Source organism: Oryctolagus cuniculus, chromosome 2 (assembly GCF_964237555.1).
Source record: "Oryctolagus cuniculus chromosome 2, mOryCun1.1, whole genome shotgun sequence".
In the NCBI taxonomy this organism is placed as follows: domain Eukaryota; kingdom Metazoa; phylum Chordata; class Mammalia; order Lagomorpha; family Leporidae; genus Oryctolagus; species Oryctolagus cuniculus.
In genome coordinates, this window is record NC_091433.1 from 129,864,316 (window position 1) to 129,882,992 (window position 18,677).

General features: G+C 54.8%; 1 protein-coding gene across 3 annotated transcripts in view; it reads left to right on the forward strand.

Moving 5' to 3' along the window:
* The window catches only part of SFXN5 (sideroflexin 5), a 122,724-nt gene that overhangs the window by 57,738 nt on the left and 46,309 nt on the right, over positions 1-18,677 (forward strand). For all 3 annotated transcript variants that reach the window (XM_002709756.5, XM_017340676.3, XM_051837500.2), the window contains exons 7-9: positions 10,047-10,100; positions 11,038-11,094; positions 12,436-12,501. In XM_002709756.5, coding sequence (XP_002709802.1) covers positions 10,047-10,100; positions 11,038-11,094; positions 12,436-12,501 — 177 coding nt within the window. The remainder of the gene's footprint in view (positions 1-10,046; positions 10,101-11,037; positions 11,095-12,435; positions 12,502-18,677) is intronic.

Genomic DNA, 18,677 nt, shown 5'->3' on the forward strand with positions numbered 1-18,677 from the left:
ATCTGTATTAAGCTTCATAATTACTTAGGCTGTGTGTTTGTGTGTCTGTTTTTTTTTTTTTTTAATTTATTTGACAGGTAGAGTTATAGACAGTGAGAGAGAGACAGAGAGAAAGGTCTTCCTTCCGTTGATTCACTCCCCAAATGGCCTCAACATCTGGAATTGTGCTGATCTGAAGCCAGGAGCCAGGTGCTTCCTCCTGGTCTCCCATGCGGGTGCAGGAGCCCAAGCACTTGGGCCATCCTTCACTGCACTCCCGGGCCACAGCAAAGAGCTGGACTGGAAGAGGAGCAACCGGGACTAGAACCCGCTGCCCATATGGGTTGCCAGTGCCGCAGGCAGAGGATTAACCAAGTGAGCCATGGCGCCGGCCCCTGTTTTGTTTTTTTTTTTTTTTGACTAATCATCCGAGAATCGTATGAGGACAGTACACTGCGAATCCTCGCGAGTCTCTGGAAGTGCACTTTCCCTGCCCCGCACTTTGTATAGGAACAATACTTGGCCTTCTCCTCCTCTTTTCCTTCCTAGGTAAACATCCCCTCTTTCCTTGGAATCATTTGGTATTTTTTTTTTTTTCAATTTATTTTTGGAGTTCAGAAATATCTTTAAGATTAAAAAAAGTTCTTCCCTGTATATTTTATAAAATGATACAAGTAATACATGAATATGTTCTTGGGGGATTCAAAAATACCACCAAGAGTTTTTTTTTTTTTATAAAGAATATTATGGAAGTTACACAAGTAATAGATGCAGATTCTGTGCACTCCAAATTCAGCATGAACAGAAGTGTGCTTCCTTCTGACCCTGACCCCGGATCCATGCCCAGAAGTGACGCCTGACAGAAGCTTGGTGCAAGCTTCCAGGCTTTTTTCTAGGTGTTTGTGTGCATGTAAATCATATACATTACAGTGAAGCAGATAGCGGGAGACAGCACAATGGGCTCCTAGCCTTAGCGGTTTGCCTATGGGAGGCCGGGCTTCATTCACTTGCTCACCAGCTCGCTTTATCTGCTGAGTGCTCTCTTCTCCCCGCTGGTGGGTTAGGCTGATTCTGGTTATTTGCACTCTGTGAAAAAAGCCTCGTCAAGCTCACATTGCACAGGCATGGGGCTCTCTCAGGGGCACATTCCAGGAAGTGAACTCGCACAGAGAGGTCTGTGGGGGCTGCAGCTGGAGTCCCTTCCCAGAAGGCAGAGTTCCCCACACCTCTGCAACAGCGCTGTGCACCTTCACAGGTTTTGCCTGGGTGCTGCGGGAAGGCGTGGCTTCTCATGAGGGTCTGAACTTTGATTTCCCTGAACGCCAAGCAGATGGTGCTTTCCATCCACGCGTTCTCTTTCCTCTTCGTTGAGTCACCTGTCCATTCCCTTTGTCCCTCCTTCTGCGGGCTGCATCTTTCCAACTGATTTGAAGGAATTCTTTATATATTTTAGAAGTTAATCCTTGGAATTGTCTTTATTGCAGATCTCTCCTCCAACTATTTTTTCCCCTTTTTTTGTGGTGCCTGGGCAGAAAAACTTTTAAGTGTCTGTCTGTGTGTGTGTATGTGTGTGTGTGTATTTTAATTTGAGAGGCAGACAGAGCTCCCATTTGCTGGCTTACTCTAATGCCACCAACAATTGAGACCGGGCCAGGCCAAAGTCGGGGGCTGGGAACTCAGGTGCACATTAGTAGGAAGCTGGAGGGGTTTTAGACGTCTCAGTTAAGGCTGGACCGCCGGGCCAGATGCCTGCCCCTGGCATTTTTAAGTCTCGGGACCTCTCATTTCATGCTTCTGAATCCAGTGCTGCTCTCCCGCCCGTCTTCTTTATTAAAAAACTGGATTTGCGAGAGTTGAGCCAAGGAATGAGCTCTTGGATGTGTTTATCAATTCTCTAATTTATGAATTTCTGCTTTTGTTTTTATAATGTCATTTTTCCTTTTTGTGGTTGGTTTCTTTTTGCTTTGAATGTTTATTTTATTTGTTCTCATTCTTATAATTAAAATGTTTAAGGCTATGATTTTGCCCCTGAATTTATCTAATATACGCTTAAATCTAAATGTTTTCATATACAGCAATCCTATGCTGTTATTTTCTAAATGATTTTGACATTGTAATTTTGAATCTTCTTTAGTCAATGAGTCAGAACACATTCTGAAGTCGAAATGGTTATTTTAAAACAATGTATTTTGTTATCTTGTTTTCAGAGTCAAGTCTACAATTCTGTCATTTGGGACTTACTGTGATTTTCTTTGTAAACACAATATGTATTATATCAGATAGGATTAGAATAACCTGTAATGTAAAATCCAAAGTAACAGCTTAAACAAATTATTTTGTTTCTCTCATGTTAAAGAAGTTTGGTGCAGGCAGAACCCTACAGTGTCACAGGAACTCAGATTTCCATTTTCCTTTTTTTTTTCTTTTTTTTTTTAAGATTTACTAATTTATTTGAAAATCAGAGTTACACAGAGAGAGGAAAGTCAGAGAGAGAGAGAGAGAGAGAGAGGTCTTCCATCCAATGGTTCACTCCCCAATTGGCCGCCATCAGCCAAAGCTGCACTGATCTGAAGCCAGGAGTCAGGAACTTCTTCCGGGTCTCCCACGTGGGTGCAGGGGCCCAAGGCCTTGGGCCATCTTCCACTGCTTTCCCAGGCCTTAGCAGAGAGCTGGATCTGAAGTGGAGCAGCTGGGACTTGAACCAGTGGCCATATGAGATGCCAACGCTTCAGGCCAGGGCATTAACCTGCTGTGCCACAGCGCCAACCCCTAGATTTCCATTTTTCTACACTACCATTTTTCATGGTAACCTTTATTATAAAAGTCACCCCATGGCCCCAAATGATTGCTGGAGATCCAGCCATTACATTCAGATTTCAAAGAGGATAAGGAAGAGAGGAGTAAAATGATGTATGTCCAGCTGAGTCAGATCTCTCTAAGGAGGCTTTTTGGAAGTTTCACACAACAGTTCTTTTTACATTTCATATAGAATTTAGCTGGGTATAGAGTTGATCTCCATTATGTAGGGATTTTATTAGTAAGAAAGAAGGGATAGGTGGTTAATAAGCTGGAAATAGTGAGTCTGCTATAATAACTTTTAAAGAGACTTTATTTTTATTTACTGAAAGGCAAAGCATGAGAAAGAGGGAGAGGAAGAGAGACAAAGGGAGAACTCCTCTCTCCACTAGTTCCTTCCCCACGTGGTCACAACAGCTGGGGCTAGACCAGGCCAAAGCCAGGGGCCTGGACTCCATGCTGGTCTCCCACGTGGGTGGCAGGGACACAAGGACCTGGTTCATCTTCTACTGCATTCCCAGGCACATGAGCAGGGAGCTGAATAGGAAGCCGAGCAGCTGGGACTTGAACCAGTGCTTCGATATGGGATGCCGGCGCTGCGGATGGCAGCTTATCCTACTGCACCACAATGCTGGCCCTGATTTTTATAAATATTCCATCAATACCCAGGAAAGAAAATACATTTTGCATTTTGTATTTTTGCCAAACCAGAGAACTGGGTGTTTGAACTGGCAAAAATCAAGTATGGGACTCATTTCCCAAGAAGCCAATGGACCCCTTTCAAAGTTAACACCTTTGACTGGGATGAATTGGCTCCCCCAAGAGATGCCCATGCTGTGTCTCATTCAAAAGCTGTCACTGACTTAGGCTCCCCCCGTGCTCTCCCACCCCTTCCCATGCTCCCCAAGACAAGCCCAGTCATTGCAGGGTCACTGCGGTCCTGTGGGCATCCCGGGAGCGTGGGTGCTGGTCCCGTGCCGGCGTTCATTGCTGGAGCAGAGCTGCAAGGGTCCCATCAGGACCAGTGCTTGTGTGAGTGGATGTGTGCCACGTGAGAACAGATGCTGTGACCACTGAGATCCTGCAGGTGCACTTGACAGAGGCGTGACGACTCATTGGCCCCACTGCCCCTCCCGCCACCACCCTGCCACTGCCTCCCCTTGCGTGGTGGGAGCGTGGCGGCTGCTCCAGCATTTGCCCAGAGCCTGGCGCCCACCAGCCACCTCCACTGCTCCAGGGCCCTGCTGTTGCCTGGTAGCGCTGAGCCTTTCGCTAACTGCTGGGTCTGAAGGGGAGGGACGGTTCCAGTCCGCACCTTCAGGAGGCCCCTGGCCTGATGGAGTGGGTAAGAAATTTCCGCCTGCAGAAGCCACTAAAAATGCTTACCAAAATAGAAATGGGGGTGCCAGCAAATGTGCTAGGAAATGAGGCCCTGGGTGATGCAGGGGAGGGGCGACAAGGCTGGCAGGTGCCTCAGCTGAGAAGCTTCTGGAAGCAGCCCCGGGCAGCTCCTGGCCAGTGTGGCCATCCCGGCTCTGCCCCCTGGCTGAGAGTTCTCCTGCCCCCAGCCACACACCCCGCAGAGCTCAGGAGGAGCGAGCTGGTTTCCTCCCAGAGGCTGGTGCCAGTTTAGTCAGCAGATTTCACAGATCCACTGGCACTCATGGAGTGGCTTATTTTAAACTTAACATTTGAAGATGGGAACTTTTCTCCCTTTGGTGTGTGGCAGAGCGATCCTGATTTATACACACGCGCAGCGGCGGAGCCGGGGTGCTGAGGCTGCTCTGTGGGCCACCTTGGTTCAGCGTTCCCTCTCTTCTGGTATCTTGTTGCCAAAACCCTCCCCAGTGTGGTCGCTGCTTACCAACAGCCTGTCCGTGCCCAGGTGCCCACTAAGACATGTGCGGCCCTGGCCTTTGCGGGCACAGGTGACTGGGGGATGCAAACCCCAGGGATCCAGTCCCATCCAGCTTTCCCCCACATTTCCACCTGCTGCCTGCCCTCGCACCCCTGGCTTCCGTCATCCCTCAGTGTCAGAAGCCAGATTCCTCTCCTGGGAGCATTTGCACCTTCCTCTCGCACGGCTGCCCTGCCCCTGTCATGTCTGGAACTCTCCACACGCAGGGGTTAAGTGCCTGTGTGCAGCAGGGGAGGGTGAGAACTGGCTGGCTGGCCGGGAGCACCTGTGAGTCTGGTGGCCTTGGGTTAAGTCCAAATCCCAGTCGGTCTCGGGATACTCGCCTTCTGATTTTAACCCAGGAGGTGATCCATGGACTTGGAAACCCTGTGTCTCACAGGTGCCAGTGTAGGTCCTGTCCTCCCCAGGGTGTGCCAGGAGAGGTGGGCAGGACTGAACCCCATGGCTGGGCCTGCATCTCCCACCTCTGCTCATCCCAGACCCTGCTTCTCCCCTGCTGATGTCCCAGTCCCTCCAGGACTACTGGGCTGGCACTGGATGGCAGGGATACATGTGTGCTGACAAATAGTATTTTCTTGACCTGGCTGGCATCCTTTAGGTAGCCACACCCCTCAAACACTGCAAAGTCAGCCCCATCAGTCAGGAGATGGAGACAAAAGAGAAGGAAAAAGCAGACCCAGCGCGAGGTAGTGGGGCTCGTGGCAGCCCTCCTGGAAAGGAAGAGCATGTCTGGTTGACTCAGGGTGGGGGCATGGGGCACAAGGTCAAGGGGGCAGCTGTCACCCTGTAAGCTCCATGAGAAGTGCACATCACAGGGTCCCAGTCCTCATGACACCTGCTGCAAAGATGAACCTTACAGTCGGAGGCTGGGGAGGCTCCCTGGAGAAGGTGACAACTGAGCCCTGAAGGGTGAGGAAGGAAGCACTAATGAGCCTCAGGCATGAATTCCCCCTCCTCCCGGGCAGCCCCTGAGGGATGGAGGGTGAGGCGGCCAGGCTGCTCAGGCACCAGTGTCTTGTGAAGATGTGATGCAGGTGCACACGTCAGGCGAGGGTTTGGGCCGGGAAGGACAGCACAGGCGCTCTTCCTGCATAGCCATCGCAGAGTGGGTCTGCTTCACGCCTCCTGTCTCTTAGCCTCCTCGACCAGGAGTCTAGCCAGGGTCGTCACTTTCTCCTGGCAGCAGTAGACACACAGGAGGGCAGGCAGAAATGAGTGCGGCCTCTGTGGCCTGGGCTCAGAACCACACGGTTCCTCTTCTTCCCTCGGGCCCTTGGCCGGAAGCAAGCAGGAAACGCATTCCTCCCAGGAGGAGGTCGCGGTGAGGGTCTGAATGTGGAGTGGTCGGCTGGGGAGCAGCGCTCGGGACCCGCGGGGCGCATGACTAGACTTTTAGAGCTAAGGAGGGGATGGCGGTGCACTCGTGTCCCAGGCCAGCGGAGAATTGTTTGAAGCGCCTCAGAAGGAGTTAGCAGCATTCTCTCAGCCTGGAGCATGGGCCTCTCAGACCTTAGAGAGCAAAGCCCTGATTCAAAGCCCCAGGAGCGATAAGGCCCGTGTTCAAAGACGGTGTTCAGTCGTGTAGTGCAGGCTCTGGAGCTCGGAGCCCGGAGACCAGCAAAGGCTAGAGAAGAGCTGGACAGCAGGTGCAGGACACTCGCACCTGGCGTCCAGCGGCACCGGCTCCACAGCAGTCCCTGAGCCGAATCTTCCTTCCTCGCCTGGGAGCGCCCCATTAAACAGAGGAAGAAATGGGGGCACGGAGAACTCAAGTGACTCACCTGTGGCCACACAGCTACTAAACATGGGCTCCAGCGTTTGACAACCAGAGCTTGAGGGTTAGTCCCCAGGGTCCATGGCCAGACTCCGGAGGGGAAGGGGACAGGTCAGGTGGAGACAGATGTGCAGAGAGGAGAGCCGCCTGGGGCTGGAGCCACACAGAGGCCTGCAGCCCTGCTGGGACTATAAATGGGAGCAAAGATAGGCTGTGAGATTTGGCCAAGGTCCTGCAGCAGGCGAGGCGGGAGGCTGGGCTAGAAATCCTAGCTGTTGGCTCCTGCTTCGCTCTCCTTCCACTCTGCTGGGTACCAGCGCATTCTGGGCTTTCTGCACCCGTCTGCGCGGCCACGCCTGCCGCGTCTCCCTCTTGGAAGAGGTGCAACCCACTGGCGTTGGAGCCGGGTGGACCGGCTCCCTCTCTCCCTCCGTCTCTTTCTTCCTTTCCCCTGCCACGTTCTGGAAAGGGCAGCGGGAGGGAATGTGGGCAGGTTGCACCAGAGATTTACATCTGAGAGCTGAAGGGAACATTTATTTTTAATTTAGACTTAAAAAGAAAAAAAGGAAGTTATAAAATATCTGCTCCTGCTCCTGGGATTGCGCAGATGGTGCTGCGCTTTGCCTATTAGGGAACAGGGCTGGCATCCGCGTGCTGCGTCCCCGCTCACCGCGCGGACCTGGAGGACAGGGTCCCTGCCTGCCCGCTCAGCCCAGGGCTCCCCAGGGCTCCCCAGGGCCCCGTGTGGCCAACGCAGCTTGGTGCCCGCTGCCGCCTAACCTCACCCTCTACAGTCTGCTTCTGCCGATTTCCCAAACCTCCTGCCCAGTCAGGGCAGTCCCTCAGCTCTCCCTGCTCCTGTGCACACAGGCACACGTGCACACGCACATGCATGCCCACACACTCACATGTGCACGCACACATGCACATGTGAGCACAGCTCCGCTCCATCCCCCCTCTCCCTTTGCAGATAACCAGGGCACACTGTCCTGGCCCCTCCCCGAATTCCTTTTGGATTTGAGAATTTATCAACTCACACCAAGTACCTGTTAAACCATCTTGTTTGCAGGCCTCAGGGCTACAGAGGACGATTTGGTACATTTTCTGTCTTTGTGTTCCGGGTTCGGAACCACTTCCTCCTCTCTCCCCAGTATTCTCCCAGGGTGGGGAGGGGGGGTGGCAGCATGCAGTGTGGGACACAGTTGGCGCCCCTACACAGGCAGGAGGGGACTGAATCCCCTCTTCCTTTGTGCTCTGGGGGATGAGCTGGGCCCTAAGGCCAGGAATCTGAGACCTGAGTGTGTCACATTGGACAGATCACTGAATTCCTCTAAGTCTCAGTTGTCCCATTTGCAAAATACGGAAGGTAATCTCTGTTTTTGTTTGGTCCCCAGAGTTATTGTGAGAATTATGGTGAGAGACACGTGGGGAAATCTGGCTCTTTAAGAAGGTGCAAGATGTGTTACAGCATCCAGGGGTGCTGGCATGGACACCAGGCTGGGCCAGGACAGAAGTGGGGATTGTCCAGCAGGTCATAGCCAGGTGTAGTGTGTGTGTGTGTGTGTGTGTGTGTGTGTGTATGTGAGAGAGAGAGAGAGAGAGAGAGCGAGAGCGAGCCCGCCTGGATCCTCATTTAGGAGTCTGTGTTGTTCTGGGAAAGAACTGAGATCACTTTTAAAAATGTGTGCCGCAGGATAAAACAAGCGAGGGCGAAAATGAGGCACCAGGAAGTTCAGGGAGAGGGAGGCAGGACCAAGGACTGGGCCTGGAACCCAGGCAGGGCAGCTCTGTGTGCCTGGCAGAGGTGGCTGGGGACAGCTGGCCTGTGTTTCTTGACAGCCAGGGCAGAGAGGCTGTGAAAACCAGAAAAAATGTCCCCCAGTGGGCTCATCGTGGGATCCTGTGATGGAATGAGCCTGAGCCCTGGTGTGTCGTATGGTGTCCCTGGTGTCCAGGCACATTCCAGGGGGGTAGGATGTTAGGGAGGAGACAGCATAGCACACCCTGTGATGGAAACTCCGGGCTCGGGAGAATGGGGTGCTGAACTCCAACCAGGGAATAGCGTAAATTCTCTGGCTTTGGGAGGCAGTCACACATGCACACACACACACACACACATCTGTGCACACACGCTTACTCCCCCTCCTCTTCAGGCTCGGCTTTCTCTCTGTTCCTGGCTCCTGACTCAGGGCCCTAGGGTGCTCCCAGTATGTGGAACCCCATCATGGGCAGAGACAGAGGGGCTGTCTCTGTTGTGATCATGCATGCCACTTGGAACAAGGCTGTCAGCCGAGGTAGGACTTCCGAGGTCTTGCCTTTGCTTTATAGGTCAGAAAGCTAAAGTCTGGAAGGGGCCATCTTCCCCCAGGGCCACAGCGGGACTGGGCTGAGGCTGAAGTCTGAGGTCTCCTTTTTGTCACTTTGGCTCCCTAAGCTGCCACTGCAAAGGAAAAACCCAGTCAGGATCTCGCTTTGGTAGAAAAATCTAAATCTCCTAAGAGAATTCCTCTTTGGAGCTGCAGAATGCTTTTCCATTATGTAATTTTATTCAAACTGATATGGGCCAATAAATATATAAGTGTGTATGTGTGTGTGCGGTGTTTTAAAACATTTTAATGTTTAAAACATGATTTACTAATGCTGCTGAGGATGTCTAGAATTTGATTTGCTGCATAGTATTGAATGTTTATACTTGTTCCTTGCAGAAATTCTTGCCAAAGAGCCGTTTTATGTACGGGAATAATAAATAAGTCAATATGCGGATGATTGTGCACATTTTCCCCATATGCAGTGATGCTTAGGAGATTTGACTTTGTGCAGAAACACTCAGAAGGTAGACTGAGTCACCCACATGGAGCCCTCAAGTCCCCAGTCTGGGCCAGCGTGGAGTCAGAGTTACTCTTGCTTTTGTTAATAAATAGAAGGAGTCCAGGTGATATTTGGGCTTAGGAAATAATGGATTCATACTTAGCTACACGGAGTAGCCACAGTTAGCCATATGTGTGCATTCATTCAGTCATTCATTCGTTCATACATTCAACACGTCTGTTAGACATTTACGTTTCCTTCAGTAGCTTAAAATCAGAGCAGGCTTCTCCTTCCTGGAGGTCCCCAGGTAATGATACAAATTCCCCCAAGTTCTGTTTAAACACCACCTAAGGCCTCTGAAAATGCTCACAGCAGTGGTGGGGGGTATGCAGGGCGCAAAGGTGTCAGGTTACAGCAATGGAAAGAGGGATCTCCTCTTGTCTGTCTGTCTGTCTTCATCATCCCTCCCCCCCCATGAAAATACTATGCAGAGACACCCAAGAAGAGTGTGAGAAAGTGGCCCAGAACCTGACCCCTGGCGACAGTTAGCGCACAGCAGATGCATCCATGCTTGGAGGTGTGTGTGTGCGCGCACATGCCTGTGCCTTTGGAGAGGAGGGGGTCTCTGTCCTCACAGAAGTGGATCACGCTATGAAGCCCACCCCTCTGTGCTGGCCCAGCTTGCTCTTGTTTGAGGGTGCATGATTTTTCTTTGCAAAAGTGTAGGATGTTTCTCCTGCCGCCTTCAGCCTCCCTCTATCTCTCTCACAGGTGGTCGGTCTCCTCCTGCCCAACCAGACGCTGGCATCCACTGTCTTCTGGCAGGTGAGAGTCTTAAAGGAAGTGTCCACGCAGGTGCTGGCGAAGAGCTCCCTGCCCTGGAGGCTCCTGCCCCGCCCAGGCCCAGAAACCACTGGAGACTGAGCTGGGACTTTGGCCCCACTGAGTGGGTCCCTAGCAGCCCAGCAAGTCTCGGAGGCCATGCCGTGTCACTGTAACCTTTGGAGGGAGTGCTGAGGGCTAGGCTGGGTGCCCTCCCCTGGGACACAATGGTTGGCCACCCAGTCTGCCTCGTGTCGACATCAGCCACACGCACATCTGTAGGGGAGGGTAAATTCATTCTAACCCCAAGGCAGAGAAGTACATCACAGACCTGGTCCCTGCTCCCAGGGGCAGCCGGGGTCATGGCTTGCTGAGATCAGTTGCAGATGCCTCTGTGTGTGTGTCTGTGCAGGGGGGTGGGGGGGGTGTGGTGCAAGGAAGATCTGTCTGTATCTGGGAGAAGATCCAGTCTTCCCTGAACAAAACCCCTAGGGCATTTGTGTCTGTGCTGGAGGTGGTGCAGACCCTGCGCTGGAAGCCTCCTGCAAGAGGGGCAGGGCTACCAATCATTGCAGGAGCCTAAATGCATCCCCCCACACACACACACACTTCTGTGCAAGGATGGTGTGGCAGAGGCAGCAGAGCCACTGGGGCATCAAGTGCCGTGGTTCTGTGGGGCCAGGTGGACTGCTGGGGTGGGCGCGACCACATCCCACCTGAGACTCGTGACATTGGGTGCAAAAACCAGCATGGGCCCAGGGAAGCTGAGACAGTTGGTCACCCTAACCAGGGGGCTGGACAGGACCATCTGTGAGACTGGACACAGTGTCCTGTGGCTTCCTGCACGTGTGCGGCCTCCCAGGGCCCAGGCCTGGCTTTCAGGAGGGTGCCTGCACTCGCCCTGACTTCTCTTGACTTCTCTTCTCCCCTTGCTTTTCAGTGGCTGAACCAGAGCCACAATGCCTGTGTCAACTACGCAAACCGCAACGCTACCAAGGTGAGTGCCGATGGCAGGGCTCTGGCTACGGTGGCCTGGTCATCCTCCCTGTGGTGCAGGCTAACACTGCCCTACTCTCCAGAGCTGGCACTGCCCTGCTCTAGTGCCCTCATGTGAGCGGCCAGCCCTCCAGGAGGGGCAGTAGATTCAGGCCTGTCTTTGGCTGTGCTTAGCAGGAGTCTGGAAGCAGGGCCCCCTCTGAGGGGAGGAGCTGTATACTGGGAGTGAAGAAGGTTCTCGAAAGGGGAGTGCAGTGGGTGCAGTACAGGGGTGAATTCTGCTGGCTTTAGAATTCTTACACGCAGGTCTTGGACTAGGAGGAAGTTCTCCACCTGGGGGCCCGAATCCCCCAAAGCTTCCTCCTAGTGTGCCTGGAGGCTGCCACAGTACCCCCTGCTCCCAGACTGCTGGCCACAAAGCTAAGCTGGGGGACTTGAGAAGACCTCCCTCTCAGCGCCCCTGCACCCCTGGGATAAGCTTATGGCGCAGGTCACACTTCCCTCGTCCAGGAAGAGCTGCCTCACCCCTGCGTCACTGGCAATGCCATCAGTCCTTCCGGTCAATGCAAAGGCAAAGGGAGGGGAAGGACCAAAGTCTCTCTGGGAGGCCATTGGTTTGGGGAAGGGAGGGTCTCCGTATTTTCCTGGGGAAGAGGGTGGGGCCTGGGCAGTAGCACCTTGAGCTTGACCCTCTGAGGGTGCCGCCCCCATCTACCCATCCAAACCAAGTCCCCTAAGCCCCTCACACATGGGCATCTCTGCTTGGCTCGTTCCAGTTACCTTCAACCAAGCATCTCCCAAATGAAAATTGTATAGGACACATTCCTTAGCCTTTTCTTAATTTCCTGGATTGGGCCTTGAGGTGTATTTTTCTGTAGAAGCACTGGGTAGCCCTCATATATTGTCATGGGAGCCCAGGTGCTACAGGGGCCAAGGCCTGTGAGCACCCCTGACCAGCTGGTCGCCACACTGCCACTGCACCCAGGCAGAGACCCAGGCGCACCAGCTCCCTCACGTTTCCGTCTGAAACGTCGGCACCGCCTGCCACAGCCGCCAGTGCTCTACCTGGGCCCCTGCTGTCCTTCCCAAGCTTTCTAGAACAGCACGGAAGTGAAGTGGGCCCTTTGGCGTGTCCCTGGATACCACCTCCATGTGCTTCTGTGACGGGCTGTGAGCTGAGGGAGGCCTGGACTCCTTGGGGTCCTGAAGGACCCTTCCCCCCCACACACAGCCTCCAGGCTGCTGGGCAGGGGTGCTTCTTGCTGGCTGGGGCTGTTTGCAGGGTGGGGGTGTGTGGGAGCTTTGGGTACCCAGTGGGCCTGGAATTCTGCCTCTCTTCCAGCCTTCACCTGCATCCAAGTTCATCCAGGGCTACCTGGGAGCCGTCATCAGCGCTGTCTCTATTGCCGTGAGTAACCCACCCCCACCCCAGTTCTGCTCTCAGCCTGCTCGCAGCATCTCAGGCAGACCCTGGTGTGAGGGCCAGGAAATCTGTGGGAGATGGGTGTAGGGGCTGCCCGGAGTGCCACTCTAGGCAGAGAGGCTTTGATTGATAGAGTGCACAAGCAGGTGCTGGAGGGTGGCGGAGGAGGTGAGGGGACCCTGCAGGCACCAAGGGAGCATGGATGTCTGGGGAGGGCCTGAGTGCACCCCACAGTCCTCTCAGCAGCTGGGCTTCATGCCAGGGTTGCTGCGGCTCCCTCCCCATGGGGCCTTGGTGGAGCGGTCACGTGTTCAGTCCCTCCTGAAGGCCTGGTAGGTGCCACGTGACAGAAGCGTTCGGCTCATCTCAAGTCTGCACAGGATGCTGAGAGCAGAGCAGCATTCTCCAAGAGGCTTGTAGGCTGGGCAAAGGATGGACAGGTGGTCCTTGTTTGCCAGATGAGCCAGAGGGCAGTGGCACAACGAGGGTCTCGAGCCATAGCAGAGCAGGAGGTCACACTCCCGGGCCCTTGTGCACGCTTGTCCTCCCCATGAGCCCACCCCTGGTGCTTTCAGGATCCCTACAGGGGGCCTGCGCCACCCAGTTCCAGGGCAGTGAAGAGTGCCTTCACTACTCTGTCATTTCACTCAGAAGGCCATAAACACTTGGAATTGGGAAGAAAAAATAATTAGAAAATGCAAATCAAAAGACATTCCCATATAATGAAATAAGTCACAAATAACCATCTTTTGGTGCAACCCACTTTCCTTGTCTTTGCAATGTCACTAAATAAACAAAACTCTTGTCCACAGTGATTGCAACATCCCCTTGAGTCCTACTCTGTAGTTACTTTCACCAGTAAAGACTTGAGGTGTCCTGAAATAACCTCATATATATCACTCCCACGTAGACCGAGTTCTCTCCGGATCGCTGTTAAGTGGGGCGCCCCATCCCGTGCCCACAATCTCTTTCCTTCCCTCATCCTCTGTGTCACCACAAGCAAGGAGCCAGGCGGTACAGGTCTGTCCCGATGCGTGGCAAGAGGCTGCCATCCCCACCCTGGTTGTCCTGCAGCCCAGCACAAGATTTTGGGAGTCAAAAATATCAGGGGCTCCTGCTCCTGGGGACTGGGCTGAGGCCAGGGGCTCCCCTGAGAGCCAGAAAGACATTGGTTCCCTGCTCCTTGCTCCTTTCCATCAGAGCAGCACACGATCGCCTGGCTCAGCGGCTCGGAAATCCCGTTCCTTCCTGGACATGTAAGGGTGCGGTGGGCAGGGGCCAGAGGGGTGGCCATCGAGGGAAGGAAGGAGCTGGGTGACCCCACTGGGGGCCATGCCTGAATGAAGGGGGCCACTGTCCCAGGGGACTCCCTTCCTCCTGCAGGCCTGGGGCTCCGGGAACAGGGCTGAGTTTGTTGAAGGACAGCTCTGGGCTCACTGTGTCTCCAGCCCTCACTGTCCCACCAAGGGACCACCAGTCATTCTGTCCCAGCCACCTCCCAGGGCTCAGCCTCGCCCAGATTTGTGTAGTGGGGTTCTGAAGCCCAGGCGCAGCCCAGGACTGGGGCCTTGGGGCCCGCTGGGGTGCCCAGGGCTGAGGTCTCACCCAGCAGGGACCGGGGCCTCACTCTGGGCTGTGTCCACGCACAGCCCAGCTCCACAGCCGCTGGAGGAGGCACCCCCTGACCATGCACCTCTCCCCCTGCACGTCCTAGAAACTTCTGTGTTCCCCACGTGCTCTGTGATGCCCCAGCCCTGTCCCCGCCTTGTCCCCAGCCGCATGGCAAGTCGGCCATGGACAGGCCCCGTGCCTTGCGCCCCGCAGAGGGCAGCACAGGGCGCTGCTCCGACCGCGCCGATTAACGAGGTTGCTGACTGATGGCTGGCGTCGGAGGCCCCTGGCCGCTCCCGTCGGCATCTGAGCCGCCGCGGTGTCCTTCGCACAGCGAGGGGCTTACTCTGGCAGATGGAGCAGAGTTTCTGACTTGGAAAATCGGCAGCTTGCTTGCTTTTCTTTCCTGTGTGTAAAATCACAAAACCTCCGGAGAAGGAGGCTTTATTTTCTTTTCCTTTCCCTTGTTCTCCCACAACCCCAGGCCCCACAGCCTCATTAACTGATCTCCACTTCAATTAGTGACAAATCCCCTCCCAGGGCGAGCCTGTTAGGAGGAGATGACCTGCAAACAAGTGTCAGGGCCCCAGTGGTTGGCCCGGCTCTGGCATTAATTAAAACGAGTCCCCACAAGCAGGCGGCGCGGACTGGGGGGGTGGGGTGGGGTGGACTGACAGACCGAGAGCAGGTCCTAGGGATGGCGGGCGAGCTGGAGTGGAGGCCGGCCTCCTCTGAGGAGCCTGGAGAGCCCTCTCCCCACCTCCAAAGAGCCCCTGACCTTGGCCAGCAGCCCCCGAGATGAGGCATGCCCAGGTGAAGGCGGGGGCCAGGTGCGGGGTTTGCCGCCTCCCTGTGAACCTGCTATATAGACTTGGCAGTGCCTGGCTTCTTGCTTAAGAGTCAAAAAGAAATTCCTCCTTAAGTTATTTCTGAATTCTCACAGTTTGCTGTCTTTTAACAAAAGAAGCCTCTTTCGGTCCTCGCTCTGCTCAGCGCTGGAGTTTGTGTCGAGTGCGTCTGTGGTCAGCCCTGACTGGGCTCCGGCTTGTTCGGGGCAAGACCCTGACCCCTTTTGGGGGTGTTGGGGGATGGCCGGCACGTGGCAATACTGGGGACTATAGAGACAGGCGTGGCCTTTACTGAGCCGAAAGGGGACACAGCTGTACTGGGGTACTGTCCGAGTTATGAAGGAGGTGCCCGAAGGTACCATGGGGCCAGGGAAGGGGCCCCCAATTCAAACAAGCTGCCTCTAACAGAGAGCCCAGGAAGGCAGGGTGGGTGTTCCAGAGAGGGCACGGCACGCTCAGGAAGAGAGACAGATTCCAGAAACCATCAGCAAATGAGTGTGGCTGCCATGTGGGGCGTGAGGGTGGGAGGTGCTGCTGTTGGAAATGGAGCAGCAGCAGGGCCCAGTGCCTCGCTCTGGAGGAGAGAGGAGCAGCCAGGAACCCTCGCTGAGTGTGGTGCAGGGGCCACAGGCAGAAGTAGGCTGGGGGAGGCGTCATGGGTGGCTGGCAGCCCCAGCACGAGGGCCCCCTGCATGGGCACGAGGTCCAGATGAGGGTGCACCTGGGGCTGGAGAGGAAGGCTGTGGGCTGGAGTCCTTCGTGGCCAGTCAGGAGCTGGCTGGTGGAGCCTGGTGATGAGAGATGCTTCGTGGCCTTCCTCCAACGCTGGCCCTGCAGCTGGTGAGCTCTTCCCCAGCTCTGGGCCCTGGAGGGATGCAGTGGTTTTCTGTTACCCTTTACTGTGGGGTCCCTGCAACAGGCCCCTAAACCCGGAAGCCGCTTGGGCTGAAAGCTGTGTGATGATGTTCTGGTCCAGGAGTCAAAGGTGCACCCTCCCCGCTACCTCCTGTGAGCCCCGAGAAGAGCTCAAGGTCTGGGGTACCCCTACCCCGAGCCAGCCTGTCCTGCGGGAGGCAGTGCTGCTGATGCAGTTTCTGCTGGAAACACAGGAACCACACGTGAAGGGAGGCGGAGGGTCCCAGAGGGGCCCGAGGCTGAACCCCAATTCCCATTGCTTACAAGTGACTCCATGTCCCTTGATAGCCCGGCAGTAATAGTCACTGGCTAACATCAAGCGTGTGCAGTGTGCCACTTATTGGTGAGGTGTTCATCCCATTCTACAGATGGGATGAAGACAGTGGCAGAGCTGCCCCAGCTTAGTCACATTCTCTTCTGCTAACACAGAGACTGTGTTTTTCTCTCTGTTCCCCCTGTGGCATAAAAGGAGGGGAGAAAAGCCAGGTGGCCTTCTGGACTTCCTGCTTGTAGAGGTTGTGATCATGCCCCTGCGGGAAGGCCCTGGAGACTGTGAGGAATTGCTTTTGAAATTTGTTAATTTATTTATGAAAGGCAAAGGGACAGAAAGAGACTCACAGAGAGAGAGAACTTCCATCTACTGGCTTACTCCCAAATGACCTCAACAGCCAGGGCTGGGCCAGATGGAAAGTCAGAAGCCAGGAACTCCATCCTGGTCCATCATGTGGCCATCAGGGATTCAACCACTTGAGCCATCATCTTCTGCCCTCAGGATTGCATTAGCAGGAATCTGGATCAGAAGCAGAGTAGCAGGGAATCCCACCAGACACTCCAGTGTGGAGTGCGGATGGCCCAAGCTTGACCCACTGTGCCACGGCACCCAGCCTGGAAGGAATTTCTCGGAGGCCTTTTTTACCCTCCTCCTCCCTTCATGCCTGGCTCCTGTGTTTCCGGCCGAAACTGCAGCAATAGCCCTGCCTCCCGCAGGACAGGATGTCTCTGTGGTTGGGGGGGGTACCCCAGACCCTGTGCTCTCCTCGGGGCTCACAGGCGGTAATGGGGAAGGTGCACCTGTGACTCTTGGACCAGAACGTTGTCATGTGGCTTCCGGGTTGGGGGGCCTGTTGCAGGGACCTCACAGCAGATGGTGGTGCTGGCGAGTCAGACATGAAACGCAGCTCTGCTTCTATTCTGGGGAGGACAAGTTGCTGCCCCCCCCCCCCCCCATGGCAGGGGCTGATGGAATCGGATTCCCTGCAGGTGGCTCACTGGTGCCTGGGGGGCATGGGTCAGAGGTCAGGAGTCAGTGTCAATCACTGCTGCTGGCAAATGAGCCACAGGCCACAGCTGAGCAGCTGGAGCAGCTGGAGCTGACTGGCATTTCAGCCTGTTCACAGCTCTGTCCCAGCCACCATGGCCACCTTGCTCTTGAGCCCATTGCTGGGCAACAGCCTGGCTGGGGTGGAGGACCAGACCTCCATGGAAGGTCAACGGTCCACCTGGTTACCACGCTTCTTCTACAAAGCATGCCCTCTGCTGGGTATTTTTGGTACTTCAGAGATTCTTTGCCCTACCCCAAGCCCTTGCCCCCAAACCACACAAACCCTGACCATTTGGTTATATCATTTGCCACCATCCAAGAGTGGATCTCAGTTCTGACCCCTGCCCTCCTCTCCAGCACACCCCTTTTTCTCCACTGTTCCGTGGGGCAACCTGGACCCCCCTCCTTTTGTCTGGCCCCAGCAGTATCCATAGCTGCCTGCAGACCATGCTCTGAGCACCTGCAGGCAGCTTCACGCCCTTGAACCTCTGCTGTGCCTCCCCCCTTCCTCCCTGGCTGCTTCCTATTCATTCTTTGGGGCTCAGCCAGGCATCACCTTTCTCAGAAGACTTTGTGGCCCTTGGTGTTCCCACCCTTCAAGGCCCCAACCCCCGGCCGAGTGGCTGAAGCGATCGGGGCAGGTGCGTGGTCAGGGCCACCCGGGCAGCAGCCAGGCTGGAGCATACCCAGTGCTGCTGTGGTGGGCAACAGGGGCTGCACAAGGCAAGTGTCCTCTGGGGCTCATTTTTTTCCTTGCCTCAGAGATGGTTCCCTTGGTTTAGTCTAGCAACATTTATCAAGCACCCACTCGTTTCATCAGGAATTCAGTGAGGAGCAAGAGAGACACGGGTCCTGCCCACCGTGCTCAGGGTCTCCTGAGAGAGGCAGTCTTTGGGTCAGGAGCCCACAGGTCAAAATCTTCCGTGCTGTTCAGTTTACTAAAACAGATACGGGTCTCATTTTGACTTGAACATTTTTAAGAGGGTAAGAAAAAGAGACTTAGCGACTGTGGCAGGTACACAAAGTTCCAGGTTCTTTAAGAGATGGTGAGAGGGGAGTCCTGAGTGAAGGGGTTGGGGGGCTGGCATTTGAGCTGAAAGTGAGGAGGCCACGAGGGGGAACGGGGTGAGTAGGACTGAGTGGCTCCCTTAGGTCTGAACCCATCTGAGCAGTGTCTGTCCATCCTGAGGTCACTCTGGCTGCTGTGGAGTAGATTGGAGGGACGCGGATGGAGGCAGGGAGCCCACTTAGGGGCAGGCAGTCTTTCAGGAGAAGGGGATGGCATGTGAAGTGGTGGGAGTGAGGGACAAGAGGCGTGTTCCACACCCAGACTCTGAACAGGGAGCTCCAGCCTTGGGCTGGATGTGGCCAGAAGGGGCTCCTGTCTGGAAGACTCGGAGGTTTGTGGCTTGAGCAGTGGAGCTGGGAATGGGTGAGAGGATGGGGTGTGTGATGAAGAGTGACAG